Below are 16,114 nucleotides of genomic sequence, written 5' to 3'. Positions count from 1 at the left end.
CTAATCTTTATGATTTGCAAATGGTATGAACTGTCATAATACCAACAGGAAACATCACCTTTCAGTGACAGATTGATAATTGCTACAAAGAACGATCTGATGCACATTAGTACCAGTATGCTGTGAGGAACACTGTCACACAAACAGATTTTACAATGCCTTTGAAAGTAGGCTGGGGAAGGTGATAGGGAAGGTGGTGAAACAGCACTCTGGGAATCTTGAGCTTGACTGATCTTAAGTAACTTGGTCAGATCCATTTGCATGCTGAACACATGCATTTCTAATTACACAGTAACCTTCTTTCCATAATTTCAAGGTAAATCAGGGTTCTTTCTAGCTCTTGAATCTGCCGTTGGGATTTGGTTAATGATTCTATGAATTCTAGCAAAAAAAAAAAACCAGCAGGAGGCAAGCAGTTTTAAAGAGAAGTGAATCAACTGGCACACTATAAGCTACTCAGTGATAAAGGGTTGTCAGAGCAATGTTTTTCTCTTCCAAAGCATTGAGCTCAACAATTACTTCTGAGCAGTGTAATGCCAAACAGAATTACACCTTCTCTCTGAGCTGGCAATATTTGGGGAGGGGATTACCTACAAGAAATCTGGTCATATTCATTAGGTCAAGGATATGTGTACTGAATGATGAAGGATTAACTGGAACATTAGATATAACTCTGAACAGAGAGGGAATAAGGATATAGTCTGTTGACTAAGAGAGGATATTTCTACATACATGTATTTATTTATTTATTTGGCATGCTGTCAGAACCAAATCAAATCCACAGCTCTAGATGCATTTGATCACTGCAACTTCATGTACATCCAAGAGCCATAACCTGATACTCGTTAGAGAATATAGCCAAAGACACTGTCTAGGGGTTTTTGCAGATTGTCTCATATGAAAGGAAGCAGTATGGCGGCCGGGTTGCTGAGAAACTAATACCATAGAACAACAAGGCAGTCTGTACCTGATTCAGTCACCTTCCGTAAGCAGCTCAGTGCCCCATTGAGTCTGGAGCACTCCTCATCTCTGGCACCACATCTCTTCATTGTTTCTTTCACCTTTGACTCATTCATTTCTAGTAAGGCATCTAAGGTTAGCTCCTCTGGTATTCTCTGCAGAAAAACATGATGATACATTCATTTTTTTTTAATATATAAATAAAACTGTCACTTGTTATTCTGATGTACTTTAAATAGTGCCACTGTCTCACTGTCTGGTCCGACTCATGATTTACTCATTTCGGTAGTGCACCTCTCTTAAGGATCACTGGGTCAGAAATGACCATGCGGCAGATCTCAGCAGTGCTCAAGAGCTGCTCTCTCTCCTCCCTACATCATGAAAGACCAGGTGTATGCCTGAGTGTGCTCTGGATCACTAGGATGTTATGGTCGTTCTCTGGTATTTAAGTTAGGATTAGAGGTGATTGAAATATTATTCTCCCCTTGTGGAAAGTTTTCCCTCAGTATTTTTGAAAAGCTACTAATGAAAGCTTAACTTTTTCATTAAAAATAGCAGTCAGAAAGAAAACAGGCCTAAAACCTGAAAAAATGTCAGATAAAGATGTTTGGCTTTTCAGTAGGGAAGTGAAAAGTAAAAACAGTGAGGAAAATTACTTCTTTTGTTAAACAAAAAGAAATGTTTTGACAAAGAGATAGCAACCTCCTCCTCAAGCAATTTTTCCTTCATTGGAGAACTAGCCTTACCCATATCTTGCTTGGAAAGATATTTGTGCAGAACTTCTTGTACATCTTAATACACCAAAGCCCCCAAAAGTGATAAGGTTTAGATCAGGCAGACACAAAAGATACAAGAGACTGGAAAGCATGAAATGATCTGGTATTTCCTGACACAGAATTGAGCTGTGTCACTTCTCTCCTCCCCCAGTCAAATGTTTCCAGTGTAAGTCTGCAGCAATTGTGGTTAATAAACAAAACCAGGATATTTAGCCCAGATACCCAGGAATTTCCCTGAAAGTTTTGCCTAAACAAACCTCGCTGCTGCCTACTCTCACAATGAGATCACAAATTTCACAATATTTGGCCTCTTTCCTAAAGTTTCAACTCCTGGAATCAAGCTATATAAAAGGGTTTCAACTTTTATTTGAAGGGGAAACTCAAAAATGTGTCTCACTGGAGAAACAAAAAGCTTGAAATCCTCTAGATTCTTAAACCCCGCTTCTGACTATAAATCAGATTTGAATCTTGCTGAATGTCTTTTAACAATCGCATCTTTCTTAATCCAGACTCATGCCTTTGAGATCTGACGCATGACTTTTGATTTTAACTGTGACAGGGCTAGAAACAGCCTCAACCTTTGGAGTTTTGTAGGTGGTAACACAAAGAGTAATCACATAGTTTCCATTTTTAGTAACTGTTGCATGGAGCAAAGAAAAATAATAAATTAAGAAAGGGTAGAAGTCTAAGAAATGCATCCTGCATCTGCTGTCACATGCCCTGAACTGGATGAAACACAAAACACAGCTGACTCAAGGAAAGGCCAAAAATTTAAATGAGCAGCAGGTCCATAGTAGAGCCAGAGTTCAATGAAGTTTGGGTAAATTTTCTTGTTCTTCTATAATTAATATTAGCAGAATAACAAAAGCACAGATATCCCAGCTGACGATGGGTATTATTATTCATTTTTCCGCATAGCTGCACCACCAAGATGCAGGAGTAAGACTGCCCCAAAAAGCTTGCTCCTGAATGACTTCCACTTGGATAAAATGCAGGAAGCACAAAGAGTCCAATGAAAACGCAGTGCAAACTCTGCCCTCCTGGAATTTCTAACCTGCTATTACACTCCAAAGGACAAAAAACCCCAGGGGTTCAGAGCATCTGAGCTGAAACTGGAATGAGTTTCCACAACTCAAATATTCCAGCATGAAGCCAGTACAGGTTTGCTCACACACAGCCCCTGCCAAACTGGGCTGATAACAACAGAATTAAACCAAGTCTTTATTATAGTTAGTTATTTCCCCAGCACCCCCTGAATTCCTCTCCGCGGCACACAGACGGGCAGTTCACAGAAGCATCTTTGTTCAGCAGTATCACAAGGACAGCTCTGCAACGCAGGATATCAGCCTCACAGCAACACCAGCAGCTCTAAAAGGGACAGTGACTGGGGGCAAACATGCAATGAGTTTTAGCATAATTTGGAAGAAAGTTTTCTGCACCACCAACCCTGTGCTCTGCAGCAGGGAAGCTAATGTTTCCCTATTAAGCATAAGGGAAAGCCAACATCTCTTAAAAAAACATTTATCCCATTTCATGCTTTTACATGGTCTTAGAGTAAGCTGGATTACAGCGATGTCATTCTTGAATTATCTTGAAACCTTTCCTCACCCCCACCACTCCCCACTATGAAAACAGCCCAGATTACATAGCCACTGTTTTAAGCAGCAGCGTCATTCCAGATCCCAGTGTAAGCTACCAACCAAGTCCATTACCCAGTATCACCTCACTTCCCTATCCTTCCCATGACACAAATGTGACCGGTAACTTATTAGAGCTATTTGTAAGTCAATCAGAAAAGGGAAGAGACTAAGATTTCCTTGGGAACACAAGCTTTTCCACCACATCCAGTTCCATAGCCCAGACTTTAAATGGCCAGCGCAAGCAGCTGAAATGCAGGGCCAGCAGGGATGGGACAGGTCACAGCACCGTTGGGAATCTGGTGTCTCCAGTGCCTGCTCTGTGGCAGGATCCAGAGTGGACAAGCACTGATCTGCAGTGTTAATACTCAGGGTAGTGACTGGCACAGTGGAGTATCAAGGCTGGGCAGCAAACAACATCTGGGCTGGCAGAAATGCTAGTGAGCTACAATGCTTCATAAAAGCAAGCGTGGCATCAGGTACTGAAAAAGGTTCTCCCTGCCCAATTTAGAGATCACAGGAAAGTCAGTAAAGCAAATCCCAATAAAATAATTTTTAAAAACCCAAAACAACGGAGGGTAGAAAAAAAGGAGGAAATCAGTCTGGTCTGCAAGCCTGTGTCCGCTCAAGTAGCCAGGATGCAATCAAGTTCTCTTCTGTCTGTTCTTTCACAAGGAGGGCGAAGTACAGCAGTTACCTAGGGCAGATACCACCGCACCTTTGACAAGAGCCTTGTACCTGTAGTTAGTCCTCAGTGGAGTAAGGAATGGGCTATTAGGCCTTTGGACTGAAAAAACTAAGTATATACACTGAGTGTGTGCTTCAATTTACGTCAGTAAGGCAGAATTGACTATTTTAACTTACCCCAAATTAACTCTTCTAGTTGTGCTAGTATAGACAAGGCTTAACTGGGGAATTCCCATTTCCTACTGTAAGAGGTATGTGGAATGGCATCCAGGCTCAGCTCCTGAGCGTAACAGCACACACACTGACTGCTCCCAAGGCACAACTCACAAGCACAAAATTGTTGAGCTCACAACAGGTACTGATGCCTGAAGATGGCAGGGATGGCGTGTTGTAATATTCACTGAGTGGGCCTGAGTCCTGCACAGTGGTGTTCAGAGCCTCACAAGTCCTTCTCTCATTCCCAGAGGGGAGCATAACCCAATGCTTACTGGCAGAAAGAACTTAGCTGTTAACATCTTTGTCCCATGGCAGCTTGATAGTTAAGCTCCAGGATTGCCTGTTCTTGAAAGTCTGATGGTGTTTAGTGCTTTTCTTTTTTAAAGATCAAACCCCTGCAACCAGGAATCCCCAGCCTTTACTTAATTTTTAAGCCTTCCTGGTTGCAGACAAAAACCTTGAAAACAATCTTTTTTAAATTACAAAACATTCTAAACTATTGAGCTTTTTAGAAGTGTTAGGGCATTTTTTCCTTTGTCTCATTCATTTGCAGGACACAATCACTATGGAGGGCTTGATCACCCCTAAGCTGACTGGTTTCACTTCCTTTAAGCAGGTCTGTGCTCTACCACTCAATGTGTGGCCTGCCATGAAAAGCTATAATGGTTCACATGAGGCACTACTGAGCAGCAAAGGGCAGCCCCAGCTCTTCACTGCGAACTTTGCTCTGCATCCCTAGCACAATCTCACGCAGACACGTATCCTGACAAAGGCTCCAGCCTGCTGCTACCTTGCCCCCTTCCCGGGCCTGCACGTAAAGTCCAGTCTACTCTTTTGCTCAATAGTTTAATTTTAGAAAGACAGAATAGCAAGTTGTAGGAAAGTATAAGTACAGAAAAGGAGATTATATTTAAACAATCCCAATGACCTTGAGCTGGGAGAGCTCAGACTTTCTGAACCTGCTGCCAGCCCCCATGACACGCGACAAAAGAAATAAGCCTTAAAAGGGGGAGGAGGGAGGGGAAGTAAGAGGCTTTCTTTAAACAGCCACTCCTGTGCTGCACATATGTGGTGGCTTAATATAAAACTGGTCAACCTGATCCCTATAAGATTGGCCTGATATGATTTAGCTCTGTGTTAGCCCCCCCAGCCAACGTGATAATGATGAGGGTCACTAGTTCAAGATGGCTCTTAAAACAGGTTCAGTTGCTGCTGATGCTCTGACTCAGCTATTGAGTTAGGGGGAAGAATGTCCCCTGTGAAGCACCCTGACAGCGTCCGTCTCAGAGGAGCATGTGGTGGGCTCCAACCCCCTCAGTGCAAGTGCAATTCTGGGCCCTTGCAAAGGGGTTACTCACAATCTTCAGCACTGAACGTGAGAAATGTGGGTCCAACAGACCTCTCTTTATCTGTTTCTTCATGGGTGCTGTGGCTTTAAAAAAATGCAGCCTAAAGGCTTGCATTAGGGCCAAGCTAAGTACCATCTCCCTGGACACACCTTGCCTTGACTACAGAATGACAGGGGAAAGCTGCAAGATATTCAGATACTACTCTAATAATAAGGTCACATTAAAAAAAAAAAAAAAAGCAAGCAAGCAGTGGGGGACAGAACCTGCTGTCAATCTTTTAGCACCTCAAAACTGCCAGCAAAATCTAAAGCCTTACTCACCACACATTGCTCAGCAGAAGTGATGCTAAAAAACTCAAACTAGGAAATCATTCCTCTCTACAACAGGTAAGAGGACTTTTCTACAAAGTCCTCCTGCTTATCAGACATACCGACCGTGCACTTCATGGTACGCATGTTTAAAAGAGAGAAAAGTAAATCACAGTGTATCCAAGAAGCCATCCAAAGGTTAGTCTCAATTAGTCAGGGTGAAGAGTTCAAAGTAGTGTAAGAAGGTCTTTAATCTTGTCTGGTGTCCAACTTAAATCCCTGAAACATGGCAAAAATGCTGGTATCTAACACAGCGGATGGGTTATTTTTGGTAAAGATTCCTCCCTGCAGATAAGCCTACAGAGCTAATGCTGCTGCTAGCACTCTGCAAAATTAGTCTGACCTGCTCCTCGACCTAGTAGACATGGCTCTTCCTATAAAGCCGGACAGTTGTCAAGGCCCCAAATGCCTCCTCTTAAATCAATACATTCCCTCACCAATCATCCTCCCGTAAAGCACCAGATGCTAGAAGAGAAAGCCCATTACATAAGGTGCTTAAATTCCCACTGATAGCTCTAAGCAAAGCATGTAAGGATGGTCTTAAGAACATCTTGTGCCTGCTAGTTGTTATTTTGCTCTGGTTTTCTGGTGTCCAGTGAAGAAGGTACTGAGAAATTGTTGTATTATTACATTTCTGGAGATTGTATGGGCATTCTGGAAAGCCTCTCACATGAATTTCTAGCTTGCATTAAGCTGTGAGTATACACAGGCAATGGTTTCACATAACATCTCCCTCTTCACTGTTTCACCTCTCACACAACAGGTAGGGTGGAGGGGAGCTGACAGTCTCAGGGCATTCCCATTCAGTTTGCTCTTTGTGGACAGGATAGCTGCTGTCACTTACTACTTTTCTGTGGGAAGACAGATGTAGCTGTTGCAGTGTTTCACTGCAGATCCTGAGGGGTAGCATGAGCCTCGTGCTGACCTCAAGCCATAAACGATTCACAGCGGGACAAGGCTGCAAGGGGCACCTGGACCCCTTGGCAGGGGAAGGGAACCCTGACAGTAGTGGAGAGTATTTTCCAAGAGCTGTTTACACTGGGGAGGGGCCTTCAGCTGGAACATAGGGATGGACTTTTAGATCCAGGAAGCCTGCAGGACAGAGTTAATTTGCATACACACAATTAGCACATTCAGGGTCTCTGCTATCTGGCAGTCCAGTCAGAGCTTCGGCTGCCAGACCCATGGAAATCCCCAACAAACAACTAAAGTCCTCATAGTCTGTTCATGTAGATATGCTGACAGAAAAAGATGAGAGGATACAGCTGTGGAAACCTGATAGGCTTAGGCAGATCTGCCTCTTCTATTCCCCCAACCAAAGTAAGGATGCACACACATAGACCCCACACTTTTCCTCCAACAACTGATCAGCACGATCTGCTACAAGCTAGATCACAGTCCATGCAAGAATAACCATCTGCCATGGTCTCAAAGTACCAATCTCACAGTATCAACCCTATACCAATGCCTCATCCTCTACAGATTTTCACAGGGGCAGCAGGAGACTCTTAGCAGACAATTCCTACTCAAGGCATGACCCTTTCCTGTTCTGCTCCCCAGTGAGCCAAGCGCTGCCCCTGGCTTGCTCAGGAACCACTCTTGACTACTTACAAGGCAGTAGGTCTTTGGCATAAATGCTAAATGGGGAACAAGACAAGTTTCACAAGCAGACAGGAGGTATTGCAAAAAACCCTTATACATTAGGAGTCAAATACATTTCCCCAAATGGAACAGCCATAAACCAGACCCGGCCACAACACTGTTTCACATGCTCCCACAGAGTCTCCCTAGTGGCAAAGTTCTGCTTATGTCCAGCAATCACTAGGGCAGGATCTGCCCCTCCCTGTGCATGACAGTTATCTACTCTAAAAACAGCTTTCCAAACTTGATTGACTGGAACCCCTGCTACATGGTGAGCAGGGCTGGTTCAGACATGTTTCAGAAGATAAGGAGGTAACTATGTTCTTAAGTTACTTTTTAAGATGGTAACAAGTTGTATGTGGGAACAAATATAATAGTTATGTTTCTGGGAAGAACAACAGTAAAGGCAGAGAGCATTTTTTTCTGTGCTAAAGAAAATAAGCCAATAGAGATTTTTTTTAATCTCTTCTTTTTGGTAGACATGCCCCAAGCCCAAAACCCAGTAAGTAGCTCTGCAAGACACTTCTTCCATCAGCCCAAGAGTGGGGACAGTGCTATGTTCACATCCTCCTTCCCTCCCACTCCCCTCTCAATTTTTGACTCCAACTCTCAAGGGGAGCAAGACAATCCAGATCAGTATATTTTTCTAGGTCCATTTTCAGAGCAACTTTTACCCACTGGAGACTACTACATAGCTTAAATGTATCTTGTGTCTGTATGGTTCCTTGTGCTGTCTTTTCTAGTGTTCTCAGCTCAAGTATCTCTTTTCCCAGTTTCAATCCACCATATTTAACCATTTACGCATCATTTTTGGTATTAAACTACACGTACACAGTGCTAATCAATCTCTGGGACTCCTAGCCAAAAACAAGGATTCCAGCATTTCCTAGAAAAATACTTTGAAAGAAAGTTACAGAGCAATATTAACCCAGCCCCAGAGCAGAACCTGCTCCACACTAGCCACCATTTTCTATGATAAAAATCTGTCTGGCAACTGATTAGAGGAACAACAACAAAGAAACAGAAATAGCACAAGTTGGGGTGGGTGTTCAAAGTTTCCTTACCCCTCAGAATTGTGTATTCAGACAGCAAACATGATCATAAACTCGAAGCTTGTATTCACCACCTACCTCCAAGTCTGATAGGTCCGCACACAACAGCCCTTTCACTCTACGCAGCATGACCGGCTGACTGTTATCCATGTTCACAGGACTTTTAGCTGTTGCCCAATGCCATAAACAGTGCATTGTTATTACTATAATCTCTTCCAGAACTAAAAGATTTTACAAGCAGTCATTATTCTTGTTTTAAATATAGGTTTTCAAAGAAATAAAGGAGCCCAACAACAAGACAGCAATTATAACAGCAAGAGCTTTCAAGCTTCACAATGTCTAGAGCAAGTCACTGAGCAAAAATAGTCTTTACTCTGGACTAGAGGAGTCAGCAGATATTCTAAATTAGAGCCGGTGCTCTATTTATGACAGGAGAGCCTGGGAGCTTCTGTGCTTCCCTGCATGGCAGCTTTATTTGGGAGAGGACTGGGAGGGGGGAGAGAGGGGAGGGGAAGAGAGAGAGAGAAAAAGAGCATTGTTTTTCTAACCACTGAGCTAAAAAACTGCTTGCAATTAGGCTGTTTTTCAAAGGTGTTATGTCACAGATTAGCACAATCTTGAAATACTCCCTCCAGCAACACTAGAAATGCAAAGGGAATCAGAACCATTTAAAAAAGCAAAAACCCATGAACTCAGGCCTTTCTCCTAATTTGTCCCTGACAAGCAGTGGGCCACAGGAGACCCCTCCACCTGCATGCACCTCCTACATTGTACCTGCTGTTTCTATTTAGATCTCAAAGGTGGCCAGGGAAGGGCTCTGTTGCATCTATTCTCCCAGACTCTACAGATACCTGGCAACTTCTCCAACTAGTTTCAGAGCCTAAGAGGGCTACGTGCCTAACATAAATACACTATTACAACATTTGTGGGGTTTTGCTTCTCTCTCTAGCACTTTTTGGAAGCATTAAGAAGGAAACCCAGTATGACTATTTCAGTTTTACAGTGAGCTAACAGTATCTTAGAGATAGGAAGTCATTCCCCAGTGTATCTTGTACATCAGCCACAGAACCAGGTATGGGACTCTAGTGTTCCCATTTTCATTGTCTGACCTACTCAGCCTTGTCTTTAAAGGCTCCCTAACCACCTCTCTCCCCAGTCATGTCACAGAGAGTGTGCATAAAGCTAAGGGAAAACATTATACATTTCTTAATAACTAACCTATTAAAGCTCCGTCTGTCAGTGATTTCCATTTTGAAAGCATTCAGCTGAAATGCAGTTCACATGCTGTATGAAATCTAAGCAACAGCAGGAATGATCCCATGATACCTGTAACATTTCTGAAAGACAACTCATCACAAACGTCTCCCCTGCACTGTCTGCTGATGTCCATGCCACAAACACCAACAGTGGCTGCATTGCTATTTTCTAAGCAGTGAAATAACGGGACAAAAAAAAAATCACTGCAAGAACAAAGCAATTAGTTTATTAGCCCAGCTATTTCCATTTCCCCCAGATTACAGCCTGTTCCAGCGTGCCTACACAAAAATAATTTTAATGACCCAATGGGTGTTGCATTTCTCCTGTCCAGCTAATATAAATGCTACAGAAGCTGTCTGCAGCTGCATGAAATGGATGCAGATCTTTTAAAAAATAACCATACATTTGGAATCACAGAGGAATTTAAATGCTTTGTACACCTCTTATATTTCTGTCCCAGACAACAGAAAAAACATAGTTCATTACACTGGTCATTGCCTGGGAGGGGGTAGCAAGCGAGCATGAATAAAAATAATAAACAGCTGGAAAATGTTCTCTTCCTGCCATAGACCGAAACCAAATTTATTCACCCTTTTTAGTGACCACATATATGGAAGGGCAGACTCAACCCTGTTTGCTCCCTTAATTAGCAGGCTGTGGCAGATTTGAACTGTCCACCTCCTGCCCCCCTTCCTCCACCCCTTTTCTTCACCTCTTCCCTTCCCCCAGTTCTGCAGGCATCACAAAGGATTCAAAAAAGAGCTACAAAGACATTCTTTTAGGCTCAGGCAATTCCAGTAACCTTAGAAACCAACAATAGTTGGGAGCCTGGCAGTTTGGCCACAGCAACAGGCTGCTTTTCTGTTCTCTCATTGTCACTGCTGCACCTTTAGCTGTGCTACCCAAAACCTTGCTGGGCTGGAAGGCAATATCCAGCACCACATTCAAAATAAATAGTAGTAAATAAAAGGAACAACTCGGTCCTGAACTCATCCTATATCACCAGAGTCTGCTTAGTTACATCAGGACCAAGCTGGAATAACTTCCATGAAAATTTGCTGAATTTTTCACTCAGGCAGATTCCTGCTGAAGTCAAAGAAAATTTTTGCTTGTGTAAGGATCAAAGGAAACTGAATGAGAACACTGTGATCTGGCCTGCAAAGCCAAAAATGGGAAAAAGAATAGAAAAGGCCTCTTCTGCTTTGTTTAGCCATCAGTGGACTGAGCTCTACTTATATTGCCATTAATGTTACACTGAACTGAAGTGTCCCCAGTACAGAACAGAACGGGGAAGCCATGCACAGACCAGACCCAAGGGAACAATCCAATGTCAGTGCCCTGCAGTCCTGGAATTCCCATAATGTGGCTGGGATTTCAGGGTGCTCTCCCCCCCTGCCCCCCAAAAAAGTGTCAGAGACAGGAGCTGGGGGCCTTGGCTTATCTGGCCGTTCCTGATTCCAGCAAAAGTGTCAGATTATTCTGTGCAGTAAAGAGGCTTCCAGTGATTTGCATGTTAAGAATTAAACTGTAAAGATCAGAAGGAGCCATGGTCTGCGAGCATGAACAGCTGATGCCGGCCACTACAAAGACCACCACAGGACAACTATTCATTCCATTCTTTTACACTGATGCAATGCTCTTTGGTATTAGTTTGAACCAGAGACTTTACTCATGGTGTGAGTGGGTGTGTATATAAAATGAAAAAACCTCTCTTGTTTCTGAGCAAAGACTCCCACCCAGTCAAAATCCAGATCAAAATCCCCCTGCCCATTACTGGTTTACAGTTCTTTTGATTTTGTAGTCTTGAGTGCTGTGTGAGGCTATACAGTTTCAAAACCATCAGTCTGGGACAAACTTGTAAACTCTGACCCCTTTTGCTAGTCTAAATTTAGAGAGGGACAGTGCTATTGGCTATTTTTGGGTCTTTACTGATTTATAATTGTGGCATGTATGCTTTTAGAAGTAAATAGGCTGTAACAACTCAGCATTTTTGTCCATTTATTGGATATGTCAGTGCACAAAATTGTAACTCTTGGACCTTTTTTGGCTAGTACTGGACACAGAATATAGTATGGTACAGTACTATTATCTAAAAGGTAGTAAGTGATTAAGTTATGGCATCATTCTCAGGCCTAGCAGGCAGAAGGAAAGGAGGTCCTGGTAATGCAGGACCTTTGTCTTATACTGAGCAATAGGTGTGAGGTGTTGCTTCAAACACTATTATGAGAAGATCCCTACTAACTCTGGGAGGAGGACAAAGTGAAGGGAGTGTTTCAGCACTCCCGCTGGGTAATCACTGCTTCTGGGAGAGAGGAAGCACGCTTTCTACCAAAGGTCCCTCTGTGTACCCACACATTCCCACCTTGCCAGAAAGTAAGTTCAGGAAACTACCTTAAACCCAGCAGGCAGCTGGGAAGGTCTTGAAAAGGCAGGAAGGTTCTGTGCTGAGGGTTGTCTTCCCCTTACCTGTACAACTTCTTTCCTCACATTGACAATGTCTAACCAGTCATTGAATCTTGGGTAGCTGTTGAGCTCTGCTGTCCTGTCATTCAGGGGCACACTCAGCTTACACTGCCGTTGTCTGTGGATGTAGTCAATCAGTTTCACCTGTTGGGATCCAGAAAGTAAACAGTTAAGTTCCTTGAGATATGTTGTCATCTCCCTGGGCAATGTTTGTACAGTACCTAGCCAAAGGGGATGCTGGTTTGTGAGTGGGGCTCTTTCAGGATATAAAAATTACACACTCTTACAAGCACTCAGGGAAATTCATACAGGGAAGCATTTCCCTCACACTGAGCATCTTTACTCTTCAACATTTCAGCAGAAGACAGGACCTTGCAGGGCCCATCCATGCAGGGCTCTTCTCTAAACCCATATAAACAAAAGTTCTGTGCAAAGGCTGGGTATCGTGCCAAAATACAAAAGGGTGTCCAAACCATTTGAAACAATTAATTACATTCGGTTTAAAGGCACTGCACATGTACATTCAACCTCATTCTGGATGCTGTAGGTATTGCCAGTCTAACCTGCAGGACTACATGCCCATTCATCCATTGGTCCTGTATATTTGTTATGTTCTCTTACAGCTGGCTTTCATTTTGGCTGGAAGATCAGTGAGGCAGGAATAGCCGGAGTACCCAAAGACTCTGAGGCCCATTATCTGATGGGCATTTCTATCACAAAATCAACATTAAAAACAATGATCTTAAAAGAACAAAAATTCAGGCAGCTGGACTAGATGATCGTTGTACATCTTCTATTCTAAAGCTTTATCCCAAAACTTTTATCACCTGACCATCTCATGCCAAATGCACTACACAGGAACCGTCACTTTAGGCACAGAAAAATAAAATGACAAGAAGGAATATTATTTGTGCCTTATGTTTGCTTATCAAAAAGAAAATATTCTCAAAAGATTTCTCACTATGTCACACATTCCCGTGGGGCAGACTTGAGCTTCAAAACCTTCCTAACAAAACAATGCCTCAAAGCAAGTTAGTTGATCCATGATTTATAAACCAAAACATGTTCTTAGTTAACAAATTTTAGCATTTGCGACAAGATCAGACTACAAATGTAAAGGAAAAAACAAACATGGATTCTTTTGACCACTGTTGTATCTCTCCTCTTAAGTTTCTGCTCAAAATATTTTTGTTCTGTGTATCTGAATGATGCTATACATGACTTGTATGCACAATCTGCGTTATACATGGGAAAGAGAATTAGATCATCTCCTCCTTCCCCAGATAAAGGATATGTCAGATATTATAGGGAAAAATAGATAATGTATTTGATCTCAACTGAATGACCACCATAGGGAGCATAACGCTTTTGGCCTGCTTATCAGTTTGCGAAAGCTACTACTTCACAGTAACTGTCCTAGAACAAATGCAAATTCTTCCTTGGCAGTATATGGGAATCGCTGGTTTTGTTGAAGAGGGAAATTCTTTCTCCCTCTCATCTTGTTTACTGTGACCCAGTCCTGCAAACGTATAAATATGAGGTTGATCCGTGTGCTCTTACACACAACTCTGTTAAATTAGCAAGGCTCTGCAGGGGTTAATAACAGAACACGCATAATAACAGAAACACAGTTAACCATAAACTAGCACTGAGCAGGAGGACCTGTACTTGCACAGGGGAACTACATGGTGCTATGTTATTACATTGCTAATGCTATTCTTTAAAAAATGGCTGACGAGACCATGTTTCTAGCTATGGCCACAATTTCTTGGGACTCAAGCCATTGTGGGCCTCAGTTTTTGCATATGGCCAAAGACTGGTAGTCAAGAGTAGGAAAAGCCCTGAAGGCCATCCTTGGCATGGCAACAGATTGCAGCAACATTTGACTGAAGTGACCCCACCTCCATGTTGGAGTCCAGCACATCCAGCTGACTGTTTGGGGCTGCAACTTCAAAACTAAGCTATTTCCATGTGAATAGAAGCAGCATATAGATCACTTGCACTGTAGCTGCAGCTGAAGCCAGTGGAAGCCAAGTGGCGGCAGCAGCCCCCAGCCAAAACACTACACTGGATGTTCCTTGGAGGTTGGCTGCATTCTAGCAGCAGAACCACCAGTTCTGTGTAACAAAGTAGGCCAGCAGCTTTGATAAGGCATTTCTAGCTTGTGCTTTCCTTTAAAGTTAGCTGAGGGCTTTGTTTTATGAGCAATCTTGACTCCTCACAAATATCAGGTATAACAAGTTTGTCTCTGCCCACTCACTTCTGAATTCAGACAGCAGTGCCATGAAGTTTATCAAAAAGTGGGTTAATACAAAAGTCATTCAAACTCTTCATGCAATGAATACAGAAATGCAAAGCAGCGCCACTCTTAGGAGAGGCAGTTGTGCAATAGAAGGACTGCCATGGTCTGGAAGACTCAGCCATCCCTTTGCATTCACAGTCTGACCACCCAGCTGAAACCAGAGGAACCTTTTAACCGTAACTTCCTAACATGGCTTTGGAGCATAAGACCTAAAAGAAATTACCTTGGAAATCCCACTCAATCGTTCTCAGTCTCAGTACCTCTTTTTATAAAAAGGGGGTGATAGTACTTCCTTTTTTCCACCCTTTGTCTGCTTTCTCTAGTCAGACCCCACGCTGCAGAGCGGAGCAGGACAGGCCCCTGCAGGCAGCCGCAGTTCTGCGGAAGCCAGCTGGGCTCCGAAGGGGCTGGTGATGGGCTCAGCAGAGGCCTGGGCACCACTGACAGCCACGTGCCTGCACTCTGTGCCAATCAGACACAAGTCAGCTCGCTCCCTCAGCATAGTGCCATATGCTGGTGTGACTATGTGACTTTTAAACACTGCTGCAGCTTGTTCTGCCTGTGCTTGTACTCTTAAACTTGCTGTCAGCTGTACTCTCCTACACAGTTGCACCTTCAGTTGTACACACCCCTAAATTAAGATGTCTCTGGAGTACGCGTGCTCTGTTCCTTCAGAGTTAACGCAGTGCAGGCAAGGGCCACATATGATGTCATTGGCTGGCTTAGTCACGACCTTCTGCTTTCTCACTGTCATACATATTTTCCCATAACAGCCTATCCAGCAAGCTCTCCCGTTCATAGTTAGGTCAGAAATGAGCTTGGAGATGCCGTTCCAAATATTTTCCTGCTAAGTGCTTGGTTTAAATTTTTTCTGCTTCTCATTGTGTTTTTTCCCCCACCTCATGGCTTGGCCAGCTGGCCCACATTAGATGCAGTGTGACTCTGCAGATCTACCTAGCCATTGCAAGTGAGTCTGTGCACAGCTACGGGGTAACTCCCATATTAGGGGGATGAGCTGGAAATACTGTCTCCTACAGTTAAAGCAATTGCTCCACAGTTTAAATTGAATGCTATCATGGATCTCGACTGTGACTTTTGCCTATCTGTCCTAAAACTCCTTTTTTAACAGAAAAGACGTATGTTCTCATCATTAGGGTTTCATTCCACTCAAGATACTTGGTTCTGTTCGTATTGCCTCCAAATGTATCATGTTTGCATCCTGACTTTTTCCCTCAAAAGACATAAGGGAGGAAGAGATTAGAATGGGAAAGAGGGGCTTTGCTGCAGGTAAAGACAGGAACAGGATAGTCAAAGCCCTGACAGGGTAAGTGAGGGGAGCACATTTGCCTTACTTCTCAAAGAAGAGGGGATCTTGGCAACCCACAGGCTAGAACTGAGGTTAACCA

At 43.2% G+C, this 16,114-nt stretch overlaps 1 protein-coding gene across 1 annotated transcript in view; it reads right to left on the bottom strand.

Moving 5' to 3' along the window:
* The window catches only part of KSR1 (kinase suppressor of ras 1), a 74,790-nt gene that overhangs the window by 23,828 nt on the left and 34,848 nt on the right, over positions 1-16,114 (bottom strand). Inside the window, exons 2-3 of the mRNA XM_075033049.1 lie at positions 12,410-12,550; positions 968-1,115 (exon numbers count right to left, since the gene is read on the bottom strand). Coding sequence (XP_074889150.1) covers positions 968-1,115; positions 12,410-12,550 — 289 coding nt within the window. The remainder of the gene's footprint in view (positions 1-967; positions 1,116-12,409; positions 12,551-16,114) is intronic.

Source organism: Buteo buteo, chromosome 7 (assembly GCF_964188355.1).
Source record: "Buteo buteo chromosome 7, bButBut1.hap1.1, whole genome shotgun sequence".
NCBI lineage: Eukaryota > Metazoa > Chordata > Aves > Accipitriformes > Accipitridae > Buteo > Buteo buteo.
The sequence above is the reverse complement of the archived record's forward strand: the minus strand, read 5'-3'. Positions and strand labels throughout refer to the sequence as shown.